The sequence below is a fragment of the Pteropus alecto genome, unplaced genomic scaffold (genome assembly GCF_000325575.1).
Source record: "Pteropus alecto unplaced genomic scaffold, ASM32557v1 scaffold134, whole genome shotgun sequence".
Classification (NCBI taxonomy): Eukaryota; Metazoa; Chordata; class Mammalia; order Chiroptera; family Pteropodidae; genus Pteropus; species Pteropus alecto.
The window spans coordinates 810077-822360 of record NW_006436283.1 but is presented as its reverse complement, the minus strand read 5'-3'; the positions used below and the strand labels follow the sequence as shown (position 1 = coordinate 822360).

The 12284-nt window shown below is 56.3% G+C and overlaps 2 protein-coding genes across 2 annotated transcripts in view; both read right to left on the bottom strand.

Annotated features, from left to right (window-relative positions):
- The window catches only part of ARHGDIA (Rho GDP dissociation inhibitor alpha), a 4996-nt gene extending 4002 nt beyond the window's left edge, over positions 1-994 (bottom strand). The window contains exon 1 of the mRNA XM_025047004.1: positions 989-994. The gene's annotated coding sequence lies outside the window, so the exon portion shown is untranslated. The remainder of the gene's footprint in view (positions 1-988) is intronic.
- Positions 995-9719: 8725 nt separating this feature from the next.
- The window catches only part of ALYREF (Aly/REF export factor), a 3181-nt gene continuing 616 nt past the window's right edge, over positions 9720-12284 (bottom strand). Inside the window, exons 3-6 of the mRNA XM_015589575.1 lie at positions 11016-11163; positions 10377-10440; positions 10111-10282; positions 9720-10024 (exon numbers count right to left, since the gene is read on the bottom strand). Coding sequence (XP_015445061.1) covers positions 10010-10024; positions 10111-10282; positions 10377-10440; positions 11016-11163 — 399 coding nt within the window. The 3' untranslated portion in view covers positions 9720-10009. The remainder of the gene's footprint in view (positions 10025-10110; positions 10283-10376; positions 10441-11015; positions 11164-12284) is intronic.

The following is a 12284-nucleotide window of genomic DNA, read 5'->3' as shown; positions in this document are numbered from 1 at the left end:
TGCGGGGCCGGCCTCGTGCGCGCGTCTCGCGGGGCGCCCGTGGGGTTGAGGGGTCCTGCGCCCTCTGCTCTTTGCTGCAGGCCTTCTCTGGCCCCGGCGTCCCCGCGGCAGGGCACGGGGCAGTGTCATGGCCTTGCGGGTGCCCCCCTAAGTCATGCGTTTTCGCCGCCGTCTGTAACGCGCAGGGCCTTTTACTTTGCAGGCGCGTAGCCCACGTGGGGGCCCAGCCGGTCTTGCTTTCGCAGCCGTGTGGCCATGTGCTCGCCCGGTCACCCGAGGCCAGCACACGTCAGCGACGGCCGCCCAGGGGCCCGCTCGCCCCCGCCCCACCGTCCTGGGAGTCAGCACCGGCCACTCAGGACTCCCCGAGGGTCACCCCTGTGCAGGCCCAAGGCGGGGCGGGGGTTCTGGCCCAGAGTTATTTCTTTGGCTGGAAATGAATGGCAAAGATTGACTCGCAAACTAAACACAAGGAGGCAACACCCAGAGTGCTCGGGAGAAGAAAGAAAAGCCGAGAATTCTTATGCTGAAAAGCACGTTCTCGGGAAGAAGCCGCGCTGCGCTCGCAGCCGCGCGGGGCCGAGGTGGCCGTGTTCCAGGGCCCTGGCGGCCTGGACACACGAACAGGCTTTCGGCGCCCGCCGTAGGGTTTATATATAGATCCCCAGGCATCTGCACAGCTGGGAAGTTCAAAAGTTCAGATTCTCAGGCTGGTTACATGAAACTTCTTTCACGGGTCCGCGCAGCAGACTGAGCGGGTTTCTTGGGCGTGACCATACAGACTTCTGTTTTAAGTCCGCTACACAATTCGTCCTCTTTTCTTCACTCATCTCTCGCTTTGTAGCCTGTCCAAGGATGTGCACGTGGCCCTCTGCCCTGCTGTCCCCTGTTGTCCCCTGCCGTGGCAAGTCTCGGGCCCCACACTGCCCTCCCAGAGAGGAGTCGGCGGCCGCCGTCCTGTGGCAGGGCTTGTGCTCCCAGACTGAACAGGCTCGGCCTCCAAGTCGTGTGAGCACTTCAAGGAGACTCCTTGTCTCTGGTGACTTTGGAAGCTGCTGGCACAGACAACACAGTTGCTTCAGTCGGCTCATCACCACAGACCCCAGTGTCTCCGTTTGTGTGCACCAAGGTGTCTGCAGGTGTCAGACATTTGCCCACACACCGGAGGAAACATCCTGTAGCAGCAGAAGGGGCCCGCCTGGACGAGCCCACAGTGCCCAGCCTGCCTCCCGGACTCCCCCCTGTGTGGCCCAGACCCCTGAATGCTCCACGGTAGATCCTGGGGATGTCCCTGCCCACCTCCACCCTCGGTACTTGTAGAATTTTAATAACGTGACAATGGACTCATGCCTCTTCACGAAGCTTAAATTCCATGAAGGCAGGGTCCGGTCTGGACTATACTGCCTGGCAGGGAACCCAGGCGGACAGGACTCATCCATCTCTCTGTCTCTCTGTCTCTCTGTCTCTCTGTCTCTGTCTCTGTCTCTCTCTCTCTCTCTCACACACACACACCCCTGCACTGTGCACGGGGGAGCATTTGGGGCGACAGAAACAATGCAAAATACTGACCTCAACATCTTTTGGAACATCTCAATTTTTGAGAAATATCTGCAAATTTTCTGTAACTAAGGGTTGCACTGTCAGCTTTATATGCAGAAAGTTTAGTTGGCCAGAAGCAGAGCATTCTAACCGGTGTTCAGTGTGCTGCTTCTGAGGCTTCCCATCGTCGTAAACCCGGCATGTCACGGGACCATCCCGCTGTACTGCCATCTGAGTCGCTGCTCGAGGACAAATCTGCTTCACATAACAAGTGCCTTAAAAAAACCCAGACTCTTCTGTGGTGGAAAATTTCAAACATATGCGTTCTTAGTAATCTATCGCTGTGTAAAAACGCACCCTGGATTTAGCAGCTTAAAACCACCAACATTTATTATTTCCCATGGTTTCTGAGGGTCAGGAAGCAGCTTAGTGACGTGGTCCGCGGTTCTGGCTCCACAGCCCTCACGAGGCCGTGGGGGAGCCGTCGGCCAGGTCGTGGGCTCCGAGCTCTGCTGGCATGGCGAGCTCACGCATGTGCTCGGGCTCGGTTCCTTACGGGCTGGGCTGGTGGCCGGAGGACTTAGCTCCCGGCCTCTCCGCAGGGCTGATCGCAGCAGGGCGGCTGGCTTCCTCCAAGTGAGGCCTCAGACAGGGACAGGTGGACAGAGAGACGTGGAGGACAGAGACGAGAGACAGCAAGCATTGAAGACAAGGCTGCGGCGTCTCTTAGCACGTGATCTCGGAGGTTTCACACCATCACTTCTGCACTGGCCACACAGACCTAGACTGGTCCAGTGCAGGAGGGGACCACAGGATGAGAGCCCCAGGAGGCGTCCTGAGTCCCCGTGGGCTCACCACTTGTCTTCAGGGCTTTCCAGCTGGTGGCCGATGCCATGTCGTCTGCTCCCTCACACGCACGCAGCAAGTTAGAAGCAAATCTCGGATGTCATTTCCACCATACGTATTTCAGCATGTATTTATTTTTAAAGAAAAGGATCCTTTTTTTTTTTTTTTTTTGGTAAACAAGAGTCACAGTACCCTTGTCCCACTTGTCCCATCGTCTGCTGCCAGGTCACAAACGCTCAGAATGCAGAGGCTTAGCGCGGGAGCCGGGCTCCCTCCTGTCTTGTGGGCCCAGCGAACTCCGTGGCAGGTCAGGAGTCACGGCAGTGGCTGTCTTGCAGCCAAGTGAAGGTTGGCCGTTAGTCAAAGCTCAGCCAGCCTTGTGCCCAGAGCACCGCCCACAGGACAGCCGTGACTTGGGGTGCCAGCCACACTGGGCTGCCCAAGCTGCCCGCATTTTTGCCCACAGACTACAAATTTGAGGGTTCCCACAATCAGCCCCCCAGGTTCAAAAATTCGCTAAAACAACTCACAAAACTCAGAAAAGCTCTTTTATTATAAAGGACAGAATCAGGAAAAACAAGGTTGCTGTCTGGGGGCCCAGAGCCTCCATGCCCTCTCCAACCCCCAGCACCTCGTGTCACTGACCTGGAGCCTCTTCAGTCCCCACTGTTTAGGGGCTTTTACGGAGACTCCATTAAAAGGCACGTCATTCATGGGCCATTGGGGATTAACAGTCCACGGTGCTCTCCTCTCCCCAGGGGTCAGGAGACGAGGCCGAGACCACCAATCCTCTAATGATTCCCCCTTTCTGGGGACCAGCAGTCATCCTGACACTACCCGGCTGCCCTCCCAGAGTCACCTCCTTACCACACACTCAGGGTGGTGGAAAGAGACTTGTCATGAGAAACGACAGAGGCCGCTATCAGGAAATTCGAGGGGCTACACGAGCCCTGGGCCAGGAACCGGCGACAAAGACCGAGTCTCCGTTTATCGTGCCGCGGTCACTGCTCTGCGCCTGTGGACTCGGGTGTGAAGGCAACCGGGACACCTGTGGCTGAGCGTTCCCGCGGCACCGCTGGAGTCACCTGCCTCCACCTCGCGATGCGGCGTGGCAGGCACCTCTGTCCCCCTACATCTCAGGCTGGACAAGCCCCAGGTCGATTTTCAGAGGCTCCATGGCTCCAGACGGCAGACTGCCCCACCGCCACCAAATGCCCACCCTCCCTTCCTCCAGTGGGTCATCCCCAAGAGGCGTCATTTTATTAGACATGGCAAAATGGTGATTTTCTAATACGTCGGCAATTCTTAGCTGGAATTCTTAAAAAAACAACAACAACAAAAAAAACCTTGTCATCAGCGACTTCATCCCTTCAAAATACAGTTTGTATGGAAAATAAAACACATTCAATGTTTGATTCTTTCCTTTTCTTTGCTGATTTTTAGAATGAATTAGTCCAGAGGTGAACATTAGACCATCTTAAGTATCATTATGAAAACTTGAATGTTTATATACTCAACAAGGACAAAAAAAAAAGATTGAGTCTCTTAAATCTCTTTAATGCTAACTTGAATGGCTTGTTTAGGATGGATTTGAATATTTAAAAAACTGGTATGCTCACATTAATTTTTTTATATAGATATTAATTTACAACTAATTAATGCACTAAAACATCTTATAATTTGTTTCTGCAACCTGCGTAGATGATATAAAAATTAACTGTCCTAGCTTAGGCTAAATGCTCACGGACAAGTTGACGTAGTTAAAATTAATGAGATTATCTCTTAGTCCTCTTATGGTTTTATTTGTACATTAAAAATATATAACGATGTATTAGTTATTGCTAATTTCACGCCATTAGTCGGTTGATCCCAGGGTGATGCATTAATAATAATAGCTAATTAATGTAAATCGTATAGACACTTCTGAAAATTACACAACCTCATATCATTCCATAACGACTAATACATCCGATCACAGGGAAGCCGCAGTGGAACACAAACTGCCAGGGTGAGCCTGAGTCCGGCTCGGCTGCCGGCAGCTTCCCTAACGCGGGGGCAGGGAAGGGGCAAGCTCGGCCGCTTTTGGACCGCATCTTGTCTGGCTGCTCCGCAGCTCCGCACAGACACACCGCACCCAGCACCGCGCCCCAGTCCGCGAGTATTTCCCTCAGGGGTAGAGGCGGCAGTTCTGGAACGAGCTCAGGGGGACACCTGAACTGTTGACATCACATAAGCAAACATCGCATAGATGTGGGGAGCCTGGTGCTCGCTGCCAGAGAAAGGGGTTACGAATCAGGGGGGGCGAGAATGACCCCGTGGTGTTGGCTTGGGAGCGGCGACACCAGCACCGACTCGTTTTTAATGTGTGTCTACAGCTAGAGAGAGACTGGAATTAGTACAGACACGAGCACGTGTGAGCCGCCATATACATTTCCTGGCGCTGTCCCGAGGGGCCCAGAAGCAACAGCCCGGGAACAGTGAGACACCCAACGCCAGATCTTGGTGGCTAAATACCAGGCTCTGTGAAAGGGCCGGGGAACAGGTGAGCCCGGGCCCTCTCCTGCAGCCGTAAGTCAGAAAGTGCTTTCGAAAGGACAGGGCATGCTGAAAGGGCATAGAAGGGACACAAACAAGGTCCCAATGGCCAAAGCTACAGCAGCCTGAGCAACAAAATTCGTTACCAGATTCCGACTCATAGACTCCAACAAACATCTAGGAATCCATACCGATGTCACCAACCGGATAAGTGGTGAAGGGACCGCTCGCCTTTTCTTTTTTCTCTTTTCTCTTCTTTTTCTTTCTTTCATGATGATGATGATGATGATGATGATGATGATGATGATGATGATGATGGACTGCTTTCTTAGGGAAGAATTCTGCTTCCTGTTGAAGGAGACCCGTAAAAACAATTCCTGCACCACAGGATGCTGAACCTCGCAGGCAAAGCGAGGGTTCGCTCGGTCTCAGTTTTTCCCCCGACGGATTACGAAGGGGCGAACAGTAACTTTACAGCAGAGACACCTGGCAGCTCCCCGTGAACTGGGTGATAAAGGTCGTGCCGCCAGGAATGAGACAAACCGCCATCCAGAGTCCCCCAGGATGCACTGAGAAGGGGACATCCTAACCGTGGTGTCCTTTCCTAGAATACGTAACCCGGTCTAAATGCCAAGTGAAACAATTCCCAATGGGACTGACCTTCAAAAGTGCCAAGGTCACGGAAGGCAAGGAAAGGCTGAAGCACTGCCAAAGAAGTGGTGGACCAGGAAAAGCATCTGCAACACAGGTGGCCAGGACGGCTGGCTGAACTTGAATAAAGTCTGCAGTTTGGGTGACGGCATTGCATCAGTGCTGATGTCTGAGTGTGTATGAGGGTGTCTTTGTTTTTAAAGAAATCCGCACAGAAAGATTTAGGGGCAAGTGGCATCATGCTGAAATTACTCTCGATCTATTCAGGAAAAAAAAAAAAAAAAAACCCAGAATGATGAGAGGTTAACAGCTGGGGAGCTGGGTCGGGAACGTACAACTCTGTAGACTAGTCTCCTTTCTTTAAATCTGAACATCGAGATGACAAAATGACACTTAGTATTCGCAGTTAAGCATAAATAGGCTGACTTTAACAGAAATAAGGGAAGATGCTAGTTACATCAATTTCAGGGACATCTGAAAATTTTTGCGTCTTTCTATGAAAGTTACGTAATGCAAGGCAATGTGAAGAGAGACAAGATGTGATTCTCTGCAAATACGGACAGGAGAGGACGTGGGGACACCGGAACGTCACGCCCCACTGGTGGGAGCGTGCGATGGGGCAGCCGCTGTGGGGACGGCGCAGTTGCCCTACGATCCGGCGACCCTGCTCTACTTTTGGGGATCTGAGAACATAGGTTCACATAAAAATGTGCAAATAATGCTCACAGCAGCATTATTTTAATAGCCAGGAAGTGGAAACAACCCAAATGTCCATCAACTGATGATCAGACAAACAGAATGTGATGTGTCCACCGTGGAATATTGGGCAGGAAAAAAGACCGACTTGTGCTATAAAATGGGTAAATTTTTAAAACGTTGCGCTAACTTAAGGAAGCCAGACACGAAAGGTCAGGTACTGTACGGTTCCATTCACGCGATGTGTCCAGAGCAGGCAAATTCAGAGTCAGAAAGTAGCCTGGTGCCTGCCGGGGGAGGGGTGGGTGACGGGGAGTGACTGCTGGCGGGTTTTCTACGGCAATGAGAAGGTTCTGGAATTTGAAGATGGTGGTGGATGTGTGACTGTGGATATACTAAAATCACTGAATTGTACATAAATTGGGAAACTTTGTGATATGTCAATTACATCTCAGTAAAGCTCTCATTTTAAGAAATCCATAGTGACAAGGGGTTCATCTGAAGGGTGTGGGAAGGCATGTCATCGGCTTTTTGTGCTGACTGAACGTGCTACCTTTTCGATTTAAAACCTGGTTTTCTTAAACAAGCACCTGAAACAATGCCATAAAAGCCGGCTCCACCGTCGCTGCCTTTTGGCCCCGTCTATGGGTCACCCAGCTGAGACCCCGAACGCCAGCTCGGCAGCACGGCCCCACGGCCCACAGGCTCCATCACCTGCCCCTCCGCCCAGCCACGCTGCAGCCTGGCTCGCCCGAGCTTTCCAGTGTTCACCTCAGGATCTCTGCACGTGCTGCTCTCGCTGCCAGTACAGCTGTCCCCCCAAATACCTGCGGGCTCGCACCTCCCCCCGCCCCCCTCCCCGGGCCTCTCTCATGCTCGCCGCCCCGTTTTCCTGCACCCCACGCTGTTTCCCGTTGCCCGTGTTCCTGCACGGAGCCCACGTTCCATGAGGGTGAGAATTTTGTTTTGTTTGGGGCTATTTCCCTGGCACCTGAAGGCGGTGCCTGGCATTTAGTGGGCATTCACGTTCACATTTGTCAGATGAGTTAACAGACTCAGATGCAAAGACGACCTCACTATGCTCTCAGGCGGCACACGCCACCTAGACAGGACACCCGGGAGTGCGGGACTGGGATGGGGGCACAGGCCCTCTGCAAATGTCTGCTGTAGCCAGGGACAGAGACGCCGAGTCCACACTCCCACACCTGACTCATCTCTATTGCAGTTATGATATGGCGTGACAATTCCGCGTCCGTTCACTGTGTCAGACTGTCTGCTCCCCAAGGAAACAGCCATCACTGAGCAGACAGTGTCAGGACTTTATGGGGTGTCTGCGGGGTGCAGCCACCGTGCGTGAACTCCTGTTGCGTTTCACCCCATCTGCAAATAGGGGGCTATTCCTTCTTACTCCAGATGGCTCAGAAACATGCATCTTTGCTCAACCCACCTGAAGCCGGGGCACACGCCAGACCGACTGTCCTGTGCACAGGGACCAGGAGGTCACAGTGAGCACAGCCCCTCCTCCTGGGAGCTGTTTCCCCTGCAGCAGCACCTTCGAACACCCTGATGACCGATGGGAAGCCGAGCGAGTCGCGAGCCCGCTCCGACTGTGTGGGTGCGGAGCCCGGCCCCCCGCTGTTGTGACGAGCACCCTGTGGCTCGGAGTGGGGGCGAAGGCTGGAGGAGAGGGCACGCAAGACCAGCGAGGACTCTCACCCTCTCCCTCACTCAGGAGACTCTGCGGATGAAGAGGGTGCTGGCCGTCACAGGGAAGCCCAGCACCGCCCTGGAGGGGACCAGCCGCCTGGCTCCGCTGACCACAGGTCCTCTGTCCACCCACAGCTTCCCTCAGAAGCGTCCCCATGTGTTCGTGACATGGTCCATCAGTCCAAGAGGCAAATGGATGTCATCCCCACTTCACAAATCAGGACACTGAGGCTGCAAGCGGGAGAACCCCGCTTAGGAGCCCAGGGGACACCTGGCTCTGCTCACCTCACTGGGGTCACTGGCCAAATCTCGGTTTTCTTAGCCATTACCCTCACTGCACCCCCAGTGACATCACACTCCTCCCACCCTCCCTAAGCCCTACCACCTGCTGCCGCTCCACATGCCGACAGCTGCCCGATCAGCTGTCCAGCTGAAAGCAACTCTCGCGTGAGCCCAGCCCAAGATGCCCAGCGGCCTCCTGCACTCAGCTCCGCGGGTGACTGACCCCTTCCCGTTTCTTCTTGGGACCTTCAACATTCTTGCACCCGCCCCCTCGGCCCCACCTCATACTGCCGGGTGAGCCCTCCCCAACCCCGAGCCACCTCCCCACAGCTCCCCACCCGAGTGGCTGCCAGCCCAGCATTCAAGGCCTCCCGCCCAGGCTGACCTCGCCCTCCACTGGGGGCTCCTTAGCTTCTGGACCGCAAGGAGCCAGATGACCCCCGCCTCCCCCAACCTGGCCTGTGCCTGCTCAGCCCAAGGCCACCTCCTCAGGTACGCAGCCTGACTCGGCCTGGACGATCTGACCTGTCACTTCCACCCCTCGGGCCATAGCAGCTAAAGCCAGGCATCTGACAGTCCCTTCCCCTGCTGGACAGGGCTCCTGCGGGGCCGAGACAGGCCATCTCAGTTATCTTGCCTCCAGAGCCTGGCTCTGTAGTGATGGCATAGGCTGTGGGACTGCCTCCCGGAAGGGCGAGGCCCCCCACTGCCATCAGCCCTCCCTGGTCCCGCAGGACGGCTGGGTGGACTGGAGCTCGGCAATGCTGGCTCCCAGTCGCCGCTCTCGGGAGGCTGTCGTCACCTCCTGAGCAGCCCTGCAGCAGGTGGTAAAGGGGCAGAGGCTGCCCCCCCGCCTGGCACCCCCACAGGTACCTGTGAGGCACCGAACAGGAGCCTGGCTCTGGGCTCGCCGAGTGGCCCACGGGCCTGCCCCCCCAGAGGGCGGTGGGGAGGCCAGAGGAGACTCCGGAGAGGCGCCCTCGCCCTGCCTCTCCCCGGGGTCTCGCCTCCTGAACTGCCCTGGCCTGTTGTCCTAGGGGGCGGTCCAGCCGGGCACATGGTCCACCCACCTCTCCAGCTCCCTGCAGATCACGTGAGGCTCTGGCACAGCTCCCGTCAGCCACCTCAGCGGATGGGCAGCGAAGGGAGGACGCCCCCACGCCAGCTCCGCTCGCCAGCAGGAGCCTGGAAGCGTGAAGGGATCACGCTGTGGAATGAGGGAGCTGCAGCCGAGATTCTCAGCACCAGAGGGAAGGAACGGTCCAACCCGGCCACCTGGAAGCCGGTGGCAACACCGATGCCCTGCTCCCCCGCGGGGCAGGCAGGGGGACTGCACTGTCCTCCCACCCACCCGGCAGAGCGGAGACAGCCACCACCCCCCATCGGGTCCCGGGTCCCTGCTCCCACCCAGGTCGACACCAGAGCTCTGACCCAGGCAAGAACTCCACCAGCGGGACGAATCGAACTGTTCCAGTTCTACACACGTTTCTATTTTATTATGGGAAAGGTGGAAACGCCACCTTTTCCACAACAGCAACCAGTAAAATTTATCCCAAAAATAACTCAGTACAAAACATGTCTGTTTCAGAATTAAAAAAAAAAGAAAAAAAAAGAAAAAAACCTTTACATGAGTTTTAAATCCTATCTTAAAACGTAAGGGAAACAAATCCATCATTGGCAACCGCAGCCCGCCGCCCCATCCCGCCAGGGAGCACGGACGACACGTGGGGATCCCGCTGCTCGCCGGGTCTGCTTAGCTGGTGTCCATCTGAAACACAAGAGAGGGTCTCACTCGAAAGGAGGCCACGCTCCCGTCGCCGGCCGGCCAGCTCCCCGGGCCCGTCTGGGACTTACTCTGGCGTTGTAAGCGTCCAGCTGGGCGTCCAGCTCCTCTGCAGAAAGCTGCTGCTTTGAACTCCTGCCGGTGCCTCTGCCTCTGCCCCGGCTGCCTCCACGGGCGCCTCTCCGAGTGCCGCCGCCGAACCCTCCAGAACCGCGGTTTCTAGTCATCCCGCCTCTGCTGACACTGGCGAGGAACAGAAGACTCGTTCACACACACGGGAAGGGCCGAGGACGAGACCGCACCGAGGCCAACCCTGCCCAGAGGCCCCAGGGCTCACCTCTGCGCCGGTCTCCGCTGTGTGTCAATCTGTGATGTGACAAGCTGAATGTTCATGGGGCGGCCTGCGGCAAAGAACACAAGAAGGCCCGTCGCAGTTAGGGCTCCGGCGCCTGCCCGGGGCGCCGGGGCCGGGCGCAGCAAGCCTGGAGCGGGCGCTGCGCGTCTCCTACGCTCCCAACGGGACGCGGCCTGGAGAACGAGGTGGCGCCAACGACAACCCACCGACACCTCCTCGCTCCTTCGGTCAGCTTAGGTGGGTGTCTGGTCAGGCGTCCCGGTGCTCATGGGCGCAAAGGTGTGGGTGACCTGACAGGAGAACCGGTACCTCCGTCTTTACGACCACAGCCCCGCACTCAGAGGCCTGCTGTGGCGGTTCTGAGAAGGCTTCACAGAAGTGAGTCTTCCGGAAGGAGCTGAAGGAGGGGAGGGTGGAGCTTGCTGGATGGGGGTTCACAAGAGGTTGGTCCAGGTGTGTGGGGCAGCATGAGAGGTGGCAGAATGGAAGAGAGAGACAAAGGGGCGAATGCAAAGTGTCCTCGGCCAGAGAGGAAGCCATATTCCTGCGTGGACAGGTGCCAGCCCCAACTCCTCAAACTAGGTATGGCCCTCGGTCTTCCTGGGTCCGACCCGAACGCACCATCCAAAGGGACACCGTTGTACTGTTTCATGGCTTTCAGGGCGTCTGCCTTCCGCTCGAAGTGCACGTCAGCGGTCCCCAGGCTGCGGCCGGAGCGGTCGTAGTGCACGGCTGCCTTCTTCAGCGTCCCAAACTCAGCAAAGAGCTCCTGCGTGTTGGAAAGAGCAACAGTCAGTAAAGCCCTCTCCCGTCTGGTGGCCCAGGGACAGTCCCCCGGCAGCGTGTGCTACTTTGAAGGCATTTCCCTGGGAGGCAGACATATGTGTGGGGGGGCAGGGCAGGGGGAGCAGGAAATAGGGGAGAGGATGGGGCAGGTGGGACAGCGACTCCCAGGAGCAGCTGAGCCTGAGGGCTCCTGCCAACCCGGGGACCTGACATCCGGACCACGATGCAGGTAAAGAATCCCGAAGCCCACCAGTGAAGGGCAAGAGCTGAGGTCGCTACCTTCTTCGACAGAGGAAAGTTCAGAACACACCCAGGACTGTGCCAACAAACAGCCAAGGCCAAGATCACAGAACGAGGGACGCCATCCGACAGGTGGACCAGCTCAGAGGGCCCACTGATCCGGAAGCCCTGACCCAGCCCCTCCCCCAGGGCGGGTTCTGGCTCACCTTTCCCTCTCCTCCTACTCAAGCCTGCCGCAAAGTCTGAAGTCAAGCGCTGCCATGGGAACTGCCCTGACCTCAGGCAGGCTGGGAGTTGGAGAGGGAACCCAGAGTGTGGGGCTACTCCGGCCGCAGGCACACAGCGGGAAGTGGAGTTCGCCAAAAGCGGTTTCCAGTGGATGCCAGAAACCACCTTAAAAAAAGTGTTGAGACACTGTGAGTGCTCACCGGCCTCGCTCCGTCCTCCCACAGCTGGGCTCTGGGGAGACTGAACCCAGGACGGCCCAGCACCCTGACCCGGCCATCTCCAGAACGGACCCCCAAAATGTCGTCACTTAACCGGAAAACAGGTTTAACTGCGTTTGGGGTTCAACCAAAAAAACAAAAATAAAAATGAAAAATGAAAGAGAAGCTTCAACCAAAGATGGGTTTGAGAATCAGGCTGCTGACAAAACCCAAGGGATGGCCGTAAGTGAAGGACACCGAAGAGACACAGGGCTCGAGGCAGACGGAGCCGGAAGGCCGCGCCGCCAGCTCTACGCGCAAGGGCCTTCTCCCCACAAGTTGTGAAAACGGGACCGTGATAAAGCGGACAAGCAGCCTAGCTCTGTCGGTAACGCAGGAACCACTCACACCTGGCCGGACTCTCCCCGTTAGAAGCTGG